A 21,101-nucleotide genomic window follows, 5' to 3' on the forward strand; every position below is an offset into this window, starting at 1 on the left:
TTCAAAATTAAATAAAAATTTGCAAAAATTACCAAGCTCCAGCCCTAAGCTAATGTTTTAGGCATTAAGGAATCCTGAAAAATGGTGCTCAGAAAAGAATTTAACTAAAAGCTTCACAGAGAACCATCATTAGGAACTTACACAAATTTAATATCAGACTCCAGTAAATTAAAAAAATAAATAAATAGAAACATCACTAAACCACCATACTCTCTCCACTTCCCTCTTTCCACCAACATGCAACAACTGTGCACAAACAGCAGTTTCTCCTGTTTAATCAGTCAGCTTCTCCTGCCAGTCTTAGGCCGGGTCTACATTAGGATTTTACATCCACACCCAAGAGATTAGCTAGACTGAACTAACCCCTAGTGTACATGACACAAGGTCGATGGAAGAATTCTTCTGTTGACTTAGCTACTACCTCTTGAGGAGGTGCATTTCCTACCATCAGCGTAGACAGGCTCTACACAGAAGTGTAACAACAGCACTGCTGTAGTGTTTTAAGCATAGACATACCTTAGAGTCATCACAATTCACATACCTTAGAGTCATCACTTTCAAAGAGATCTAAGCTAACTGGAAAAAAGAATGCCTCTTCTGGAAGGAGCACATCCAGTCCACACAGATACACCTCTACCCCGCTATAACGCGGTCGTGGGGAGCCAAAAAACCCTACCCTGTTATAGCTGAAACCCCGTTATATCGGGGTAGGGGTGGCAGGGCTCCAGCGGTGATTTAAAGAGCTCCGGGCTCCAGTCGCTGCGGGGAGCCCCAGGCCCTTTAAATTGCCAGTGGAGCCCTCTTGCCACAGCGCCGGGTAGGGGCGGCAGGGCTGCAGCGGCGCTTTAAAGGGCCCTGGGCTCCCTGCAGCAGCCGGAGCCCCGGGCCCTTTAAAGCGCCGCTAGAGCTCTGCTGCTACCGCGCCATATGCAAACCGTATTATATTAGGTTGCCTTATAGCGGGGTAGAGGTGTAGTTATACCAATATAACTATAATGGTATAGTTCCACTAGTAATTTTCTACAGGTAGATAAACTTTTGTTACATCACAATCACTTCCACGGTGTTTAATGCTGATGTTACAAATACTGAATCAAGTACTCCATAAAATAGGAGAATGAGGATAAGCTGAAATGAAACAGCTTCAGTTTATGCATTTATTTTGGTAATTAGAAATAATGAATTCAGAAAAAAATAAAGGAAACTGGAAACAAAATATAGTTAATATAAAAAAATTATTTTCAGGTATTAAATATGTCTGAGGCCCTGTAAAACTATAAAAATTGGCACAACTGCATTCACCCTCTCTCTTTTAAATGTTTCTCTCTCCTGTGCCACTACAAACTGGAGATATCAACAAGCTAGCTGAATATGGAGGGAAACAGTGAAACTGGACTACTACGCCAAGTGCTGTTAAATTCACAAAACAAACAAGTAGATACATTTTTTCTTTAATCTCATTTATCACAATCTCCGGTGTAATTTCTATAAGAGGGGAGCTCTGAAAAATATTGGGCTCCTGGCTACACAAATTACGACTTGACTTTTACCAATATGGACTTCAGCAGGAATAAGACATGCTGAATAGGTCCACATGGTATTTTAGGATGATCCAGCTGTATTTCTTTTGCAGACAAATGGTATTTGTTTGTTAAATATATGGGCAATGTTATGTGATAGCTTGTTGTTCTTCATCACTCCCCTGGATATGCTAATCAAGGGAACACTTCTCAACCCTTCTGAGAATGAAAAATACCTTAGGTGGTGCTGATGGAAGCAGTGGTGCAGATCAACATGACAGACAGTAATTGTTTTACAAGTATATCTGAATGCTAGTTCACCCATTCACTCACCCACGCATATATGCCATGAAATATTCTTTTCACTGCAGTAAGATGAAAACCTTTTGAAAAAAATCTCTTAAAAAGATTTAAAAATGTTTATACAGGTATGAGATTTGCAGGGAAAATGGCTAAAATTGTGCTTCAATGAAAACAGAGCAGCACAAATAACTGTCAGCTAAGGTCCTGTGGATAAGTGTATATGATTCTGTACCTCAATTTGTTTTAAATTTATTATTTATCAGGGTAGGCTGCATCTGTCCATGGGCAACTGAGAAGATTTGTCAAGTCAGAGTGATGTACTGTAGTCTAACAGAATTTTTACTGTTCCAAAATACAATTGTAATAGGAAACAATTTAAAACAAAAGTGATGCTCTATTACTGTAAGCAAACCAAGTAAGCAACATAACATTTGTTATACTTACAGAGGTTAAAGCTTCTACGTTGGCACCAGTGAGACAGAGGTACCTGACAACATCAAGGATTCCATTATTTGCTGCCAGATGTAAAGGTGTTCGTCCATACTAAGAGAGGGAGAAAAAATAGGTGAACTTTCTGTTGATGATGTGCAGAGAGCCTGACTTTCAGATATGTTTATTCTATGGTAGACACACACCACCTGGCTACTGTATACATGTACCTACACAATTAAGGACTGGAAAAAAATAAGATTCATTTGATTAATTTTATACTCGAAGTTTAAAATTTGAGCACAACTAATTTAAAGTCTGATTTAATCAAAAATAAGATTTGAATATGGGACACTTGATTAAATAAGTCAGATCTACAACATTTATGTGAAATGCCCTACAATTGTCACTGGTGAGTGAGGATTTCTCTCTGACTTCCAGAAACATTAAACAGAAGAAGTTTGAATAGGTAAATATGCCTGTTCCTGCAGCATTGGCTTCATAAGCTTGGCAGCGGTGGATTCTCCTCCACAGTCACACATTGATCAAAGTGAACAAAAGAGGAGGGGAGTTAAGGAGATGCCTGCTCTGCAAGCCCAAAAGGTCACAGCTTCCTGAGAATGCCAGTGACAGAAAACATCTACAGGCAAGAATATCAAGGAATAGGGTAACAGTATTTGTAAACATGCAAGAGAGCAGAGTACACTGGGGAGCACCGTGAACCAAAACTTTTCTGAAAACACTAAAAAGACTAGAGCAGATGGGTGGTGGAAGTGGAAGACAGCAGAGAGTTTGAAAATCAGAAAATGAATGGACAAGGTAAGGACATAGAATCAAGAGAGTCTAGATAGTAATTTAGGATCTAGAATATACAGGGACGATTTTTAAGAATATAGAAATATGGGATTTACCAATAAAAGTGGTACTATCCTGTTGTCAGGAGGACAATGACTTCTGAATGAAATCATGGTCCTCCTGACCACAGCAGTCTGCTAGCTTGTCTTCTCTCGTCTTTACCTTCTACAGTATTAAATTATTATTTTGTAAGAGTCTCACAGTCCCATATCTTAGTTGTTCCTGATTCTCTCACTAATGCAATGGTCCTCGTATTATCCACTTCCTACCTCTCTTCTGTTCATATCAATAGACCTGTCTTTGGAACATTTTCTGTTTGTATCTCCTCTCTGCATCAACTTGTGTCTCATCTTCTCTCTCTCTTTTATAATTTCTCTGCTGTGACTCTAAATGCTTCCTTCTCAGAAGTAAACATTTTTTCTCTTTTATTGTAGTAACAGGATTCCAGGATTATTACTTTTAAAGTCTCTACATAGTAAAAAAAAATTAACTGGAAAGATCTCCTTCCCCCCCACAAATATATCAATATTAAACTCTAGGGCATATGTCAAGTCAGCATCTTGCAAGTCAGCATCTTGCATTTATACTGGTAGATGTCATTTTTGGACACAAGATAAATGCTTCATTAAGTTAACTGGTTCACACAGTAGGGCTTGTTTTTGAAGATAATGGCACTATCTCCGTATGATATATGAAGAGAGCTCTTCTCTTCTAAAGACCTGGAATCCAAAGTCCATTCCACTCGCACAGTTTACTACAGCCTTAAAGAGTAACAAGACAAAAATCCTTAACCATATGTGGAAGGCTTCCTGGTCCATTTAATTTTAGGTGTTTATTTTTTTCTACCCTACTTCTTTGAGGCCAGCCAAAGATTCCCAGTCATGAAAAGAGGTGCTAATCCAGCCTTTGGCTGTATTAACCCACCTTCCCAAAAATGTGTTCTCAATCATGGATCTGCATTTAATTGCCTGATCAGTCACGCTTAAGCTAACACTAGGGGGTGGAGAGCTCATTATAATAAGCTTTCCACTTGGCAGCTGCTGATCTTTAGATTTAAAAAAAATATTGATTGCACTGGGTCAGACTTTTAAGCCAAAAATCCACCACCTTCCATAGCTTTGTGTAGCACAGTAGATCACAGAGCTTTTGTAATGAATGGAAACAATTAGTAATATTGTATTACAAGAATACTTTTATGTTTTTCTAAGAACTTAACACACCTTCTAAAATAAATGAGTCACAAAGAACAGCACAAAGACCTCTACAATTAATTGTTTTAAACTTAGTGGGATATAAAAACAGTATTCTCCCACCTTTTCATAATTAGACATTCAAAGCAAAATACCAGGCACTAGCCACACAGTATGTCAGCAAAGTCTAATGGCTGACATTAAAGCTTTACAAACCAGCAACAGGAAAAATTCCGGAATCGGGTTACCGTTATTGAATGATTCTAGACAGAAAGCTAAAATATTAAACCTGTTAAGTATTATGTATTTGCTTTTCATACACCCCGTTCAGCTCTATCACAAAAAGAGAGGGGCCAACAAAGCACTAGTAACTTGACTATTAGATACAGGCTATTAAATTTCACACCAGAAAGGGTTTTCTACAACTTTATGAAAAATTTTCACCTTTAATTAGCAATAATCCTGTAATAAAAACAGTGGAATAAATGTTCTTTTAGAGGGGTATAATTTACTAACCAGTTCTGTGATTAAGTGCAGTTCCTATGTGAAACAAAAAAGTTGCTGAAAGGGTACAGTACTTGGTCTAGTGTCCTCAACTCTGGAAAACACTAATATGGCCAATAATATTTTTATTAACTGATTTCAAGTATCATTGATGTTTAATTTCATAAAAATTGGCTTAAAACATGAATCCATTAACACAGGGTTCGGCAACCTTAGGCACGCGGCCTGGCAGGGAATCAGCTGGTGAGCTCTGAGACATTTTGTTTACGTTGACTATCTGCAGGCAGGGCCCCCCACAGATCCCAAAGGCCATGGTTTCCCATTCCCAGCCATTTGGAGCTGCAGGAAGTGGTGTCCAGCATGTCGCTGCAGTCTGCCACTTCTCGCAGCTCTCATTGGCCGTGAACAGTGAACCGCGGTCACTGGGAGCTGCAGGGGGCCATGCCTGCGGATGGTCAACATAAACAAAATGTCTCGCAGCCCGCCAGCGGATTACCCTGATGGGTCGTGTGCTGAAGGTTGCCTACCCCTGCACTAACACAACGCTTGTCTTTAATTGGTGGTGGAATCTGAAGTTGATTTAAATCACTTAATAGCTGTATGAGAGAATCTTTCCTCGTAATTCAAAAGGAGGGTTTATTAATATATAGAAGTAATTGTTATCAGTTCTATAAGTAAATCATAATTATTAATCATCTTTATTAATTTAATACTCCTTTAGACTACCAACAGAATATGAAGTCTACAGCATTCCATCCACTCCCTGTTGCCTAATCATCTTCTGCAAGAAATAAAGCCATACTACCAAACATGTTGGCACATATATTAACATTAGGGCAGAACAGAAAAGTTTGCTGATGCAACTAATTTGGTTTGTTTCTTTCTGCATGGATTTTTAATTATCATCTCAACTGCTCTTAAGTAAACTACAGCTCTATCTTTTTAAGTTCTTGAAAAGGTTTTCTATTTGCACTTTGAAAAATAAAAGGATTTACACACAATAATTGTTATAAATTAAGAGAAGCTCAGCCTCCCAAAAAGGTAAGATAGTTAACAGAAGTTCTGTACCAGCACTGTTGTTTTTTGTTTACCTTATTTGTAACATCCAAATTACAACTTGCTTCACAGAGTGCTATCACAATAGGGACATTCCCATCTTTGCAGGCCACATGCATAGGGGTGTTACCATGTCTGTCTTGGAAATCTACAAAACATCCCTGACCGATGAGAGTTTTAACTACTTCCATTTGACATCTTCTCACTGCAAGATGCAGGGCTATGTGTCCATCCTGAAATCACAAGATAACTGGTCAGTCATATTAAAAAAAAATCCCACCATTATGAAGTGATTTATACAAATTCAACTATTTTTCCACAGATGTGTGGTAATGTAATGGTGGTAGTGTGTATCTTCCTGCCTTTTGCATCACAAACTATAACAATTTTATTTTCCTAGCACAACAAGTCTATTTCAGAACAAATCAACAGTTTTTCCTGAAAGTGGTACGGTCGCTAAGATATATTAGTGCCAGTGTTTGTTGCCAGAAGGTGGACAATGCAAAAGTCACACAATCTGCTTAGAGAACGGTAGCTTCTGAGTGGTGCAGCTCCTTCTGTATCTGAAACAATTTGGGAGTGGGAGAGTAGCAGGACTCAAAAGTGATTCCATTTAATTCTCTTATAAGCAAAATGTTTTATCAGCGGCATGCAGCAGACCTTTGAGATCAGCATGGTTTAAATGCAATAGAAACTCCAGAAATAACAGTAATAACTACCATGACCAGTATGCTAATGTAAACAATGAAACTCAAGGTTTCTTCAATACCAGTCATGAGAGGAAAAAATAATTCTGAATTAGTGCAATTGTTAAAAAGCTGTAGTTTAGACCGTTGGAAAACAAATGATTTATTCTCTTTATCTGACACAAGGTATTGAAGGCAAGTGATAAATCCATTGCCTTTTGTCCTTTAAAAATGAATAGCTTACTGCCAGTTACGAGAGTCAATGTTTCAGTTATTTTCTGTATAAAGAATGTGTGTTGGCCATAAAGTGTGATGGACAGATAAACAGATTTAATAAAGTGGTATTACATGAAGACACATAATAATGGAATGGTTATTTCCAATATGATTGAACAAATCAGTCAGCAACTTTTAGAAGCAGCCAATTTTCTCTTTATAATCCATTAGAGAGCTTATATTTTAAAAAAGAATGATGGGTTGAAGCAGTCAAATGAAGTATTTTAAAGAAAGTAATTTAGAGGTATATATAGTCCTGTATCACTCACATCCTCTGCATATAATTCCTGACTAAATGTGACTCATTCACCCGTAACTAACCTTGTCTGTTGCATCAAGGTCAGCTCCGTGTTCTGCCAAGCATTCCACAATATCATGGTAACCTCTAGCTGATGCTGTCAGGAGTGGAGTTTCCCCTTCTTTGTTTTTAATGTTCACATTACAACCTGCCTCACAAAGTGCTTTGGCAACAGAGTAGTAGCCATGCCAAGCAGCACAGTGCAAAGGAGTTTCTTCTTCCTATCAATATTGACAAATGAAAATAAAAAACAGCTGAAATTATGTGTCAGTAGTGCCCATTCCTCAGCCTGTACTGTAAAACCAGAAGAAGGAGAAAGAAAAGAAATCTGTCTATTAAAGTTAAATCCTAAAAAATGATTTAGCATCTGTCATAAACAGATAGTTAAGGATTAATGTCTCTTTCACCTGTAAAGGGTTAACAAACAGTGAACCTGGAACACCTGACCACAGGACCAATCAGGAGACAAAATACTTTCAAATCTCCGTGGAGGGAAGCCTTTTTTTGGTTTTTTTGGGTTTTGCTTTGTTCTCTCTGGGTTCTGAGAGTGACCAGACAGGTTTCTTTCCAATCTCTCTGATACAGTCTCTTATATGTTCAGAATAGTAAGTACTAGGTAGATAAGGCGGTTTTAGTCTTTTGATTGTTCTCTTTGTTTGCAAACGTGTATTTTTCTGAAAGGATTTTAATTTGTATTTGTGCTGGGGGGGGGAGGCTTCTCTCTAGTATCTATAAGCTGAAAGACCCTGTAACATTTTCCAACTTAATTTTACAGAGACAATTTTTATTTTTTCTTTCTTTTATTAAAAGCTTTTCTTTTTTAAAAGACCTGATTGATTTTTCCCCTTGTTAAGGCTCAAGGGAATTGAGTCTGTACTGACCAGGGAATTGGTGGGAGAAAGGAGGGAAGGGAGGGGGGAAGGTGGAATTCCTCTGTGTTTTAGATTCACGGAGCTTGAATCTGTATTACCTCTTGGTGAGGGGAAAAGAGGAGGGGGGAAGGTGACATTCCTCTCTGTTTTAAGATTCAAGGAGTTTAAATCACAGTGATCTCCTAGTGTACCCAGGGAGGGGAAAATCTGGGAGAAAGGAAAGAAGGGAGGGGGAATGGTTTATTTCCCTTTGTTGTGAGACCCAAGGAGTTTGGGGTCTTGGGGTCCCCAGAGAAGGTTTTGGAGGGACCAGAGTGTACCAGGCACTGCAAGTTCTGGTTGGTGGCAGCACTACAAGATCTAAGCTGGTAATTAAGCTTAGAGGAATTCATGCTGGTACCCCATCTTTTGGATGCTAAGGTTCAGAGTGGAGGTTATACCATGACAGCATCATTATAATTTATTAAGTTAACTTTCTCAATGTGGGCGTACTTCACTCTGACACACAAAATGATTGTGATAACTAAATAGCATCTCTTAAGCATCTGGATTCCAGATTTCTCAGTACAAAAATATAACTGATACCTGACTTGCCTGCAAATACTGGCACAGTCTTGCTGTTTCCATGCAACTGAAGCTAATTATTTACCTAGGTTCTCTCATTTGAAAACATGTCCTCATTAATATGAAACTATTTCACTTATGCAGGGATTAGGCAAGTGGTTGAAACAAAAAATTTGGAGTGAGAACTCCAGTATTCAATTTCCAGATCTGAGTGTGATTTGCCTTCCACAAGTTATTTAAGGTTAAAGATTTTAAAGCATACCTAAGCGATTTAAAAGCATAAGCCCCATTTTCAAAAGTGACTAAGGAACCTAAGGTGTGTTAAAATATTTATCTTTAAGCTCTTTGAGCCTCATAACATTGTTATGAGGCTAACTTAAGGTTTATCAGAGACATCCAAATGTTCTACAAAAGATGCAGTTGTAAGTGCAACAGGTTATAACAACAAAGCAGTTAAGATTAAAAGGGAAGAAGGGTCCTTCTGCCAAAATACAAGGGCAACGGCACTGTAGATGTAACCACCTCACCCTTCCACTGAGCTATAAGGGAAGGGACCTGGCAGATACTCGAAGCTCATACTACAGGCGATCTTACTCAGCAGAGAGGACTCAAGCTTTCCATGGTAACTGGAGGAATAACAGTCAGTCATGTGAAGCCTTTAGACATGAGTGTATGGGGATGGCCTCAGTTGACAGACTGAGAAAGGGTTGGTTTTGCAATTTTCACCTGCTGCCCTGTTTCTGTGACTGTCTGAGTCTGTTCCAGATTCTCCCATTGCAGACAGTATTTTGAAAGACTTGAGCCTGTCTGTAGGGACAACGAATTCCCAAGGACTGAGACATATTCGAGACATATATATATATATATATATATATATATATATATATAAAAATAAGGAGTTTATCACTTTGGCTCATCATTTTTATCAGTCTCAAAGAATTTTGGAAGGATCTGCTCCATGGCTGAGTCAATGGCCAGCCCAGGTGCTAGCTGAACCCATGAGGTTTGCACACAACTTGCACTGCTGCTGTGTAAACAGAGGTGCAGTTCTCTCCATCCTTAAGCTTCTGTAGTTCATTTCAAGATATCTTGGTGTTCTATAAGGATAAAGGTAGCTTTCTCATGTACACAGTTTATGAACAGTCTCCATTTATTAGGAGGTGTCAGGGTCTCTTTCTCACTTTGAACTTTAGCATCCAGAAAGTGGGGACCTGCCTGTTCCCTTCTAAGCTTAATTCTTAGCTCAGATCTTATCACGCTGCCACCAACCCAAAATATAGTGTTTGGGTACACTCCCGGTCCCCCAAAACCTTCCCTGGGGGACTCAAGACCCAAACTCCCTGGGTCTCAAAACAAAGGGAAATAAACCATTCCCCCCCTCCTTTCTTCCTCCCAGATTTTCCCCTCCCTGGGTTACACTGGGAGATCACTGTGATTCAACCTCCTTGAATCTTAAAACAGAGAGGAAATTCACCTTCCCCCCTTCCCTTCTCTCCTCCTCCCAGACTCTCTCTGAGACACAGACAGTGATCCTAACAGAGAGAAATTAACCTTTCCCTCCCTCTTCTCTCCTTTCCCCCCACCAGTCCCTGGTGAGTCCAGACCCCATCCCCTGGGGTCTCTCACAAGAATAATAAAAAAAAAAATCAATCAGGTTCTTAAAAGAAAAAGCTTTTAATTAAAGAAAGAAAAAAGTAAAAATTCTCTCTGTAAAATCAAGATGGAATGTGTTACAGGGTCTTTCAGCTTCACCTAGACCAGAGGGACTCCCCCTCCCAGCCCAAGTATACAAGTTACAGCAAACAGAGTTAAAATCCTTCCAGCAAAATACACATTTGCAATAAAGAAAACAAACAAATGCCTAATCCGCCTGCTATCTAGTACTTACAGTATTGAATATAAGATACTTTTTCAGAAAGATTGGAGAGCATGTCTACATGTCTGGTCCTTCTCAGACCCCCAAGAGAACAGAGAACAAAGAAAACAGCACAAAACAAAGACTTCCCTCCACCCAGATTTGAAAGTATCTTGTCTCCTGATTGGTTCTTTGGTCAGGTGTCAGCCAGGTTTACTGAGCTTGTTAACCCTTTACAGGTATGAGAGACATTAACCCTTTACCATCTGTTTATGACTGGAGGTAAAACACCAAAGTAGTTTTTATTTGAAACATGGTAGGGGACTATAAGCCAAGACCAGAAGTTATGGTTACTTATGCTGAATGAACTCATGTTTCTGTAGGAGGAAGAACTGATACTACCCACCTTGTCTTGAAAATTGGGATTGGACCCAATGCTGCAGAGATATTGAACCACATCTACATGACCATACCGAGCTGCCACATGGAGCGCTGTCTCTCCAGACTGCAATTATAGAACAAGCACATTCAAGTGTTATTTCATGTGTCACACTCCCATAAATGGAACATCAGTGCTCTGTGAGTTCCACTGGCTGCCTGGGAGTTTCTGGGTGGAATATGAAGTGTAGGTTTTAACATTTAATGCTCTAGATCATGGGTCAGCAACCTTTCAGAAGTGGTGTGCCGAGTCTTCATTTATTCACTCTAATTTAAGGTTTCATGTGCTGGTAATACATTTTAATGTTTTTTAGACGATCTCTCTCTACAAGACCATATATTATATAACTAAACTAGTGTTGTATTGTAAAATAAACAAGGTTTTCAAAATATTTAAGAAGCTTCATTTAAAATTAAATTAAAACGTTGATCTTACACCACCAGCCCGCTGCTGGTCTGGGATTCTGTTCACCTAGGCTGGCAGTGGGTTGAGTGGGGCCTGCGGTCGGGAGCCCAGCTGGGAAGGATCTGGCAGCCAGAACCCCAAACCGGCAGTGGGCTGTGCAGGGCTAGCAGCTGGGACCTTGGACTAACAGCAGCTCAGCTCACTGTTGCTCATGGGTTCCCATCCGCCGGCTCCTGCCAACCGGCATCCTGGCTGCCGGACCCGCTCAGCCCGCTGCCGGTCTAGGGTCCAGGCCCTGCCCACATACAGTGGGTACCTATCTTCTCCCATTCTCTTCCTCTCTCTGCACTGAGCTGAGGGTGGGAGTGGATCGAGCACAGGGCTGGGGGTGAAGGGTCTGGCCAGGAGTTAGAATGAGGGAAGGGGCTCAGGATTGGGGCAGGAGGTTTAGGTGTGGGGGCACTTCCCTGGTCAGCTCCCATTTGGTGTGAGGGGTGCAGGTGGGAATGTGACTAGGGGTGCAGGAGCTCCCGTTTGGTGCTCAGGGTGAGGGTGGGGGTGGGGATGTGTGGGGTGCATGGGATGTGGGGGGTGCAAGAGTCAGGGCAGAGGGCTGGGGGCATGTGAGGGGGTACAAGTGTCAGGGTAGGGGGGCTGGGTATGTATGGGGGTGCCAGAGTTAGGGCTGGGGTCATGGAGGTGGTGACGGAGTCGAAAGCTGGATGGTACAGGGCTCAGGGCTATGTGTGTGTGGGGGAGGGGTTAGGGCTCAGGGCAGAGGGCGGGGTGACTGCCCCCCCCAGAACCTCCCAACTCCCCCGTTCCTTGTCCCAACTACCCACTCCTGGGACCCCACACCCTTATCCACACCCCCGCACCCAGACAGAACCCCCTGGACTCCCATGCCTATCTAACTGCTCCCTGCCCCCTGACAGGACCCCCAGAACTCTGGACCCATACAACCCCCCCTGCTTCCTGCCTGCCCCAACCCCTCTCCACACCCCTACCTCCTGACAGCTCCCCCCAAAACTCTCGACTCATCCAACTCCCCACAGCTCCTTGTCCCCTGAACACCCCCTCCAGAGACCCTCCCACCCTAACTGCCCCCCAGGACCCTCCTTGCTCCCTGTCCCCTGACTGCCCTGACCCCTATCCCCCCCCCACCCCCAACAGAATCCAGGACTCCCATGCCCCATCCACCCCCCTGCTCCCTAACTGCCCCTCCAGAGCCCCCTGACCCTAACCACCCCCCTGGGGATCCCACCCCCTCCATCCAACCCACCTTGCTCCTTGTCTACCCCCACCCCTTATCCAACCCCCATCCCCAGCCCCAAACTCCTTACCACAAGGCTCCCCGCTCATCTGGAGTTTTGTCACTGCCACACACAAGCGGTTTTCCCTCCCCACGGAGCCAAACGCTGCCCCGCGGGAGCATGCACCCGCAGAGACAGGGCTCCAGGGGAAGGGGGGGGGAGGGGCTGGTGTCTTGCTGTGCTCAGCTGGCACTTCTGCCAGGGAGCGCGGACCCTGCAGCTTGCCGCGTCGGCAGGATTTTTAATGGCACATTGGAGTCCCGGCAGGCTCCAGCGTGCCATTAAAAATTGGTTTGCGTGCCATAGGTTGCCGACCCCTGCTCTAGATGTTTTTTGGCCCAATTACCTGAGAGACCACCTCTTCCCATGCCATACTGCCACAAATTCAGTCAGTGCAGACATTCAAGCTACAGCTCCCTTCTTATAAATGCGGGGAGCAACTGGCAGTTATCTGTGAAGGCCTCTCTCTTCTGGAATTTATTTCCCCACTGTTTGTCAGAGATCTGATCCGTCAATATACTCTATGATCCATCTTTTCTCTCTGGTACTAGGGGAGGGATGTATGTCTAAGGGGAGAGAATTTTTGCCTGGGCTACTGGAGGCGACGGTGCTGTAATTATCTGAAGCTTGATGAGAAGCTTATTATGTTGTCATATGACACTAAAAAGATAATATACAGTTTTTAAATGTTGTAACGGCTCCTAGAGCATAGGATAGAATTTTTATTCAGGTATTAACATCTAAAATAAATAGTTTATTTAGGCGAGGCCTACACTAGAAACCGGCTGGCCAACACAAACCTCATACAGCTTATCCAGCCAAAGTAATGTTTTTGCCAGTACAGCTTGTACCAGGGCTCTGAGCAAAATAAGCTAAACTGGCAAAAGCACTTTCATGCTGGTACAATTGTGTCTATATGAGGACTCTTGTTGGCATAAAAATGTTAATAAATAAATAAATAAATAAAATCTCTAACTGACCTTACTACAATGGCAAAAAATTCTAGTGTTGACCTGTCCTTAGTAACATTAGTGGAGATAAGGTAATTTTTCATTAGCTCTGAATTGCACTGAGCTTTGCTACATTCAATTTCAAGACAAAATTCTTTTCATTCAGGATAAATGAAAACAGAATCCTGATATTATCCTGGACATCAGTGGAGGATCTTCTTTATGAGAAACTGAAGCATCTTCATTAAGGAGCGTGGGAAGTGCACTTATATACTTATCACACTCATATGCATGGGTTTATTTTCCCAATAAAAAAGACCATCACTACAAGACTACCAAACTAGCTATATTATTATTGTCACTTGACTTGCAAAGACAGCCTTTGATACACGGCATCGCTGAGGACTTCCTCAACAACTAGATCTGTCTCACTGATGAAGACTTTATCTGTACTGCAATCAAAGGTGCGAGTGCAGCTCAGATACCCAGAGCTCTAGGAAGTAGGCCTGCCTGGGCTAGGGTTAGGGTTGAAGGAGGTTAGTTTCCTTGCCACAGAGTTAATGTTCTAGGAGCAAGGTCTCCCAAGGCTAAGGTCAAGCTTCTAGGAGGCAGGTGTCCACAAGTCAAGGTTTAGATTCTAGGAGGTAGGCTTCCCCAGGATAGGGTTAGGGTTCTGGTTCAGAAAGGTAAGTCTCTCTCAGCTAAGGGTAGGGTCGTAGAAGGTAGGCCTCCATGAGTTAAGATTAGGGGCTCTAGACGGTAGGACTACCTGTTGTAGGTGTAGAACTGTAAGATGTGGTTCTTTCACAGACAAAGGTTAGGTTTCTAGGACCTAGGCCTTCCTGGTCTAGGGTTATGATAGAAAGAAGGTTTCCCTGGGCCTGGGCTAGGGTTGCATGAGGTTGGCCAGCCCGGGCGAGGGTTAGGGCTGCAGGAGGTTGGCTGGCCCAGCCTAGGGTTAGGGCTGCAGGAGGTCAGCCGGACTGCGCTAGGGTTAGGTTTCTAGCACTAAGCACTCTGTAGGGTAGGTTTAGGTTTCAAAGAAGTAGACATTGCCAGGCTAGGGATAGGGTTTGAGGCGGTGGGACTTCCCAGGTAAGGGTTAGGTTTCCAGGAGGTATTTCTCCCCAGGTTAGGATTATAGTTCCAGAGGGTAGGCCTCATTTGGCTTCGGGTTCGAGTACTAAGGCCTCCCAGGATTAGGGTTGCAGGAGGTAAGCCTGCCCCAGGCTAGGGTTACGGTTCTAAGAGGCAGGATGCCCCAGGCTTGGGTTAGGGATCTAGCACTAAGTGCGTGTCAAGATAGGCTTATTTCCAGGAAATAGGTGTCACCAGGTTAGGGCTAAGGGTGCAGAGGGCGTGCCTTCCCAGGCAAGGGTTGCGGGAGGTAGGCTTCCCCGGACTAAGGGAAGGTTCTATGAGTTAGGTCTTTCACAGCTAGGATTAGGGTTGTAGGAGGTAATCTAGCTAGCATGGCTAAAAACAACAGTAAGCTGCTGGTAATACTCTAAAATACAGTTAATACTCTCAGCATTTAAGTTGACAACGAAAAGAGCTTTTTTCTTACCTTATCCTTAACATCCAAAGGGCATTTACTTTCACAGAGAAATTTCAGAGTTTGTACATGACCATGTCGAGAAGCCCAGTAGACTGCATTAGATCCAGCCTGTTCAAAATATTTGTTTATAAAGGTAATGAACAAAAACATTACATTTCAGGATATTCACTAGGCCAGGCCTGCACAACTCGTAAAGCGGTGAGGGCCACATTACTCCAAAGAAAACAGCTGAGGGTCGAACCCCTCCAGGACCTCCCACCCCCAGGAAATGCACCACCCAGCCCTGCAGAAACACACCCTCCTTCCCCAGCGCTGCTGCACCAAAACAGCTATGGGCCAAAAAGGAAGGTTGGGGGTGGGGAGGTGATACTTCATTTTAAATCAACCAGGGGCTCCCAGCTGAAGAAGTGGCTGGGAGCCCTCAGGGGCAAATTAAAGGGCCTGGGGCTCCAGCGGCTGGGGGAACCCGGAGCTTTGCAGGGCTGGGGCAGGGATTTAAAGGGCTCAGAGCTCCTGCTGCTGAGGGGAGCCCAATCCCTTTAAATCCCAGCCCCAACCCATCCGCTGGAGCTGTGACTGGGATTCAAAAGGGATCTGGGCTGCTTGCAGCCGCGGGCAGTCCAGAACCCTATGAATCCCAGCCGCAGCTGGGATTTAAAGGGCTGTGGGCTCCCCGCAGCTGCGGGCAGCTCAGAGCCTTTTGAATCCCGGCCACGGCTGTGATTTAAAGGGCTCTGGGCTCCTTGCAGTTGCGGGCAGCCCAGAGCCCTATGAATCCCAGCCGTGGCTGTGATTTAAAGGGCTCTGGGCTCCTTGCAGTTGCGGGCATCCCAGAGCCCTATGTATCCCGGCTGCGGCTGAGATTTAAAGGGCTCTGGGCTCCCCGCGGCTGCAGGCAGCCCAGAGCCCTTTGATTCCCTGCCGCAGGTCGCACAGTGAGGCCGTATGTTGTGCAGGCCTGCACTAGGCTATAAAACTTTGTGCGCGCACACACACACCCTTACGTGTGTGCTGAACAACAGTAGGCTCATCCACAGCCAAAATAAGCCAACGAAACAACAAAACCAAGAAAATCTCCACAAGTTTTCCAGAAGAGCCAGCATTAGAGATTTCATCAAACCTTGACAAAAGTTTTGGTACTTCATGTCTGTAGAACAAGAGTTAATATCAAATTATCTTAACATCCTCGTATTCTCTTAAAAGATAGTTTGCCAAGCTGCCGGGGCTGGAAGGAAGAACCACCAAACAATACTTCATGGGGAAAAAAAATACTCTCTCAAATATTTTAAGTCAATACATAGTGATTTAACAAGTTAGTGGCCCAGGCAACTTACATTATTTCAGCCAAAGCTGAACACTTTTAAAAGTAACACTTTTAAAAAAAGTATAAATGTTTTTCACAAAGAATCTCCATTATAGCCTTGTCCGTAACAGGAATGACAGTTCAAGTAATTAAACAGTACATTTATCATTCTGTAGCAGTTTGTTAAAAGCACTCTGGCTAATTTGGTGTAAGAGAAATATGAAACTAATCCAATGAAGACAGTTTCTAAAGTAGAAAACTTTTTAAGATTAATAACTTGAAATAATTTACTACATTAGCTGAAATAAAACCCACTAATATGACAGAAAACTCATTAGTAGCAACTAAAGTTGTTAACAAAAGGAGAAAATTTATTTTTGTCTTTTTGCTATAGCAGAAACTGGATAACTGTATTTGCTAATAGTTTGTTCTTTCTTTACTTCTATAAAAGATCTGTCATGACCTGCTTGTCTCCTGCTAAAATGTGCTGGAACTAAAGAGCACTTAAACAATTAATTACGACAAAATAGAATCCTGACCTTATCTTGAATATCAATACGGGATCCTCGCTTTATGAGTAATTGAAGCATCTGAATGTTTCCACAGCCAGCAGCAATTAGCAGTGGAGGTGTTCCATGCTGAAAACAGAGAATAAAAAATGGAACAATATTGTCTTTTGAGAGATTTGGATGCGGAGGGGAAGAATGCTGAAATAGCAATTTGGACTACAAATTTACAAAGGAACTACTGATTTTCCATGTTATTGAGAGAAAGTCACATTTAAAAAAATGGTCTACAGGGAACAATCTACAAACATGGGCCAGCGTTTTCAAATTATAGTGCCTACAATTAGGTTCTACATCTATATTTATGACCTAAATAAACAACATCATTTTCAAATGAGTTGGGCACCTGAAGTTCTCCTCTAGTTAAGCTCTTAAATAAAGTTTTAGAAGTCTGAATATAAGCAGTGGGTACATTATTTCAGAGATGCGTGCCATCTACCTTTCTGCCTTATCTGGTAATTTCATGTGACTGCACCACGAAAACAGACCACAGAGATCTTCAAGATTTTTTTGGTAATGACACCTTGTAAAAATCATCCCATCTCAGAAAACGGCTGAACAATACACGTCATCTAACACTACCTATTAGGGCTGTCAGTTAATTGCAGTTAGCTCATACCATTAACTAAAAAAAAATAATAAAAATTACAATTAATCTCAGTTTTAATCGCATTATTAAACAGTAGAATACCAATTGAAATTTATTAAATATTTTTGGATGTTCTTCTACATTTTCAAATATATTGATTTAAATTACAACACAGAATACAAAGTGTATACTGTTCACTTTATATTATTTTTATTACAAATATTTGCACTGTAAAAACAAACAAAAATTAGTATTTTTCAATTTACCCCAAACAAGTACTATAGCGCAATCTCTGTCAGGAAAGTGCAACTTACAAATGTAGATTTTTTTTTTGTACATAACTGCACTCAAAACCAAAACAATGCAAAACTGTAAAGCCTACTAGTCTATTCAGTACTACTTCCTGTTCAGCCAATTGCCAAGACAAACAAGTTTGCTTACATTTATAGGAGACAGTGCCGCCCACTTCTTAATTGCAATGTCACTAGAAAGTGAGATCAGGGGTTCACATGGCACTTTTGTAGCTGGCATTGCAAGGTATTTACATGCCAGATATGTAAAACATTTGCATGCCCCTTCAAGCTTTAGCCACCATTCCAGAGGACATGCTTCCATGCTGATGATGCTCGTTAAAAAATAATGCATTAATTAAATTTGTGACTGAACTCCACAGGGTAGAATTGTAGGTCTCCGGCTCTGTTTTACCCGCATTCTGCCATATATTTCATGTTCTAGTAGTCTCAGATGACGACTCAGCACATGCTCATTTTAAGAACAATTTTGCTGTAGATCTGAAATAATGCAAGAAGGTACCAATGCGAGATTTCTAAAGATAGCTACAGAACTTGACCCAAGGTTTAAGAATCTGAAGTGCTTTCCAAAATCTGAGAGGGATGAGGTGTGGACTCACTACTTTGGATTGTTATCGAGCAGAACCCATCATCAGCATGGACGCATGTCCTCTGGAACAGTGGTTGACGCATGATGGGACATATGAATCTTTAGTGCATCTAGCATGTAAATATCTTGCCAAAAGTGGACTTGTAGGCTCTAAAGTTTAATTGTTTTATTTCTGAATGCACTTATTTTTAATACATAATTCTATGTTTGCAAGTTCAACTTTCATGATAAATTGATTGCATTACAGTACTTGTATTAGGGGAACTGAAAAATACTATTTCTTTTGTTTTTTACAATGCAAATATTTGTAATCAAAAATATAAAGTGAGCACTGTACACTTTATATTCTGCATTATAATTGAAATCAATACGTTTGAAATTGTAGAAAATATCCAAAATATTTAAATAAATGGTATTCTATTACTGCTTAACATTGCAATTAATCACAATTAATTTTAATCGCTCGACAACCCTACTACCTATATCATATTTTCTGTTTCCTCTTTCTGTAGCCTGGGCTATTACCTTTTTTAAAAAAAAAAGTCTTACAAACCCAATTTTGGCAAAGAGGTGGAACTGATGCCCTTAATCTGGGATTCAAAGGGAACATTTTAAATGCAGGTATCTTCACCTGCATTAAGAAACAGTTCCTAGCAAAAGCAAAGGCTGATTCCAAGAATAACACGTTTTAGGAGAGCAACTGTTCCAAGCTGTGCATTGGAAACAAGAATGTGAGTAAATATATTACATCATCATTATATGGCTGTTAAAAATACAGTTACAAAAGTTTTCTTGTATATTCATTTGGATATGCACTAAACCATCTTTAATCTTGCTCCCAATCCTGAAATCCTTTACTGTAAACTTAATTTATTTAAGACATCAGTTTGATAGTTGGATTTCAACCCCATCACAAATTCTCTTGCATGCTCCTAACTAATATTCACTCCTTTCCCTTCAAAAACATTCCCTTCACACCAACACATACATTAAAGCCACTGCTATCCAGGCTGTCTCCTTTCCTGCCCACACCACACTTAGGATACATGATACATGTCCCACTCCACCCCACCTTCTCTATCAAATAACTGAAATGTAGGACTGGAAGTGACTTCAATAGGTGATCCAGTCCAGTCCCCTGCCCGGAGCTGGCTCCAGGGTTTTTGCCGCCCCAAGCAGCAGCCAAAAAAATGATCGTGATCTGTGGCACTTCAGCGGCATGCCTACCACTGCCACTTCATTCCTCGGTGGCAATTTCACGGCAGGTCCTTCACTCCGAGAGGGAGCGAAGGACTCGCCGCCAAAGACCCGGATGTACTGCCCCTCTCTGTTGTGGCTGCCCCAAGCACCTGCTTGCTGGGCTGGTGCCTGGAGCCAGCCCTGCCCCTGGCACTGAGGCAAGACTATGTATTGCCTGACATCCCTGACAGATGTTTGTCTAACCTGTTCTTAAAAACCTCCAATGACGGATACTCCAGAACCTCTCCCAGGGGCAGCTCTAGCCATTTCGCCGCCCCAAGCACAGCAGCATGCCGCAGGGGGCGCTCTGCGGGTCTTGCGGCTCCGGTGGACCTCCCGCAGGTGTGCCTGCGGATGCTCCACTGGAGCCGCAGGACCAGCAGACCCTCCGCAGGGACGCCTGCGGGAGGTCCACTGGAGCCGCCTGCTGCCCTCCCGGCGACTGGCAGAGCGCCCCCCGCGGCATGCCACCCCAAGCACGCGCTTGGCGTGCTGGGGCCTGGAGCCGCCCCTGACCTCTCCCGAGGTAATTGGTTCCAGTGCTTAACTACCCTGACAGTTACAAAGTTTTTCCTAATGTCCAACCTAAACCTCCCTTGCTGCAATTTAAGCCATTACTTCTTGTCCTGTCCTCTGTGATTAAGGAGAACAACTTATCACCCTCCTCTTTATAACAACCTTTCATGTACTTGAAGACGTATGTTCCCCCTCAGTCTTCTCTTCTCCATACTAAACAAACTTATTTTTTTCCATCTTTTCTCATAGGTCATGTTTTCTAGATATTTAATTGTTTTTGTTGCTCTTCTTTGGACTTTTTCCAATTTCCACATCTTTCCTGAAGCATGGTGCCCAAAACTGGACACCTCGCTGAAGCCTTATCAGTGCTCAATAGAGTAGGATAATTACTTCTTGTGTCTTTCAGGCAACACTTCTATAATACATCCCAGAAGGATGTTCACTTTTTTGCAACTGTATTACATTGTTGACTCATTATTTAATGTGATCCACTATAGCCTCCAGTTCCTTTTCTGCAGCAATGCTTCTTAGGCATTCATTTCACATTTTGTATTTGTATTCCTTCCGAAGTATAGTAGTTTGCATTTGTCCTCAGAATTTCATCTTATTTAATTCAGACCATTTCACCAGTTTGTCAAAATCATTTTGAATTCTAATCATATTCTCCAAAGCACTTGCAATTCCTTCCAGTTGCAAACTTCGTAAGTGTACTCTCCATGCCATTATCCAAACCATTTATGAATATATTTACTGTTTCCCCCATATGCACAAGGCTTTCTACCCTGTAAAAGAAGGATACTAGGCTGGTTTGTCGTGGCTTGTTCCTGACAAATCCCTGCTGTTACTTATCAGCTTATTGTCTTCTAGGTTAGTCAACCTATAACTGCTAAATTTTTTGGTGAAAACAAAAAAAGC

General features: G+C 42.1%; 1 protein-coding gene across 2 annotated transcripts in view; it reads right to left on the minus strand.

Annotated features, from left to right (window-relative positions):
- Positions 1–21,101, minus strand: part of DAPK1 (death associated protein kinase 1) — a 142,683-nt gene that overhangs the window by 29,878 nt on the left and 91,704 nt on the right. For both annotated transcript variants that reach the window (XM_050945576.1, XM_050945577.1), the window contains exons 13-18: positions 16,916–17,014; positions 15,083–15,181; positions 10,815–10,913; positions 7,141–7,338; positions 5,893–6,090; positions 2,268–2,366 (exon numbers count right to left, since the gene is read on the minus strand). In XM_050945576.1, coding sequence (XP_050801533.1) covers positions 2,268–2,366; positions 5,893–6,090; positions 7,141–7,338; positions 10,815–10,913; positions 15,083–15,181; positions 16,916–17,014 — 792 coding nt within the window. The remainder of the gene's footprint in view (positions 1–2,267; positions 2,367–5,892; positions 6,091–7,140; positions 7,339–10,814; positions 10,914–15,082; positions 15,182–16,915; positions 17,015–21,101) is intronic.

The sequence above is a fragment of the Gopherus flavomarginatus genome, chromosome 3 (genome assembly GCF_025201925.1).
Source record: "Gopherus flavomarginatus isolate rGopFla2 chromosome 3, rGopFla2.mat.asm, whole genome shotgun sequence".
NCBI classification, from domain to species: Eukaryota; Metazoa; Chordata; order Testudines; family Testudinidae; genus Gopherus; species Gopherus flavomarginatus.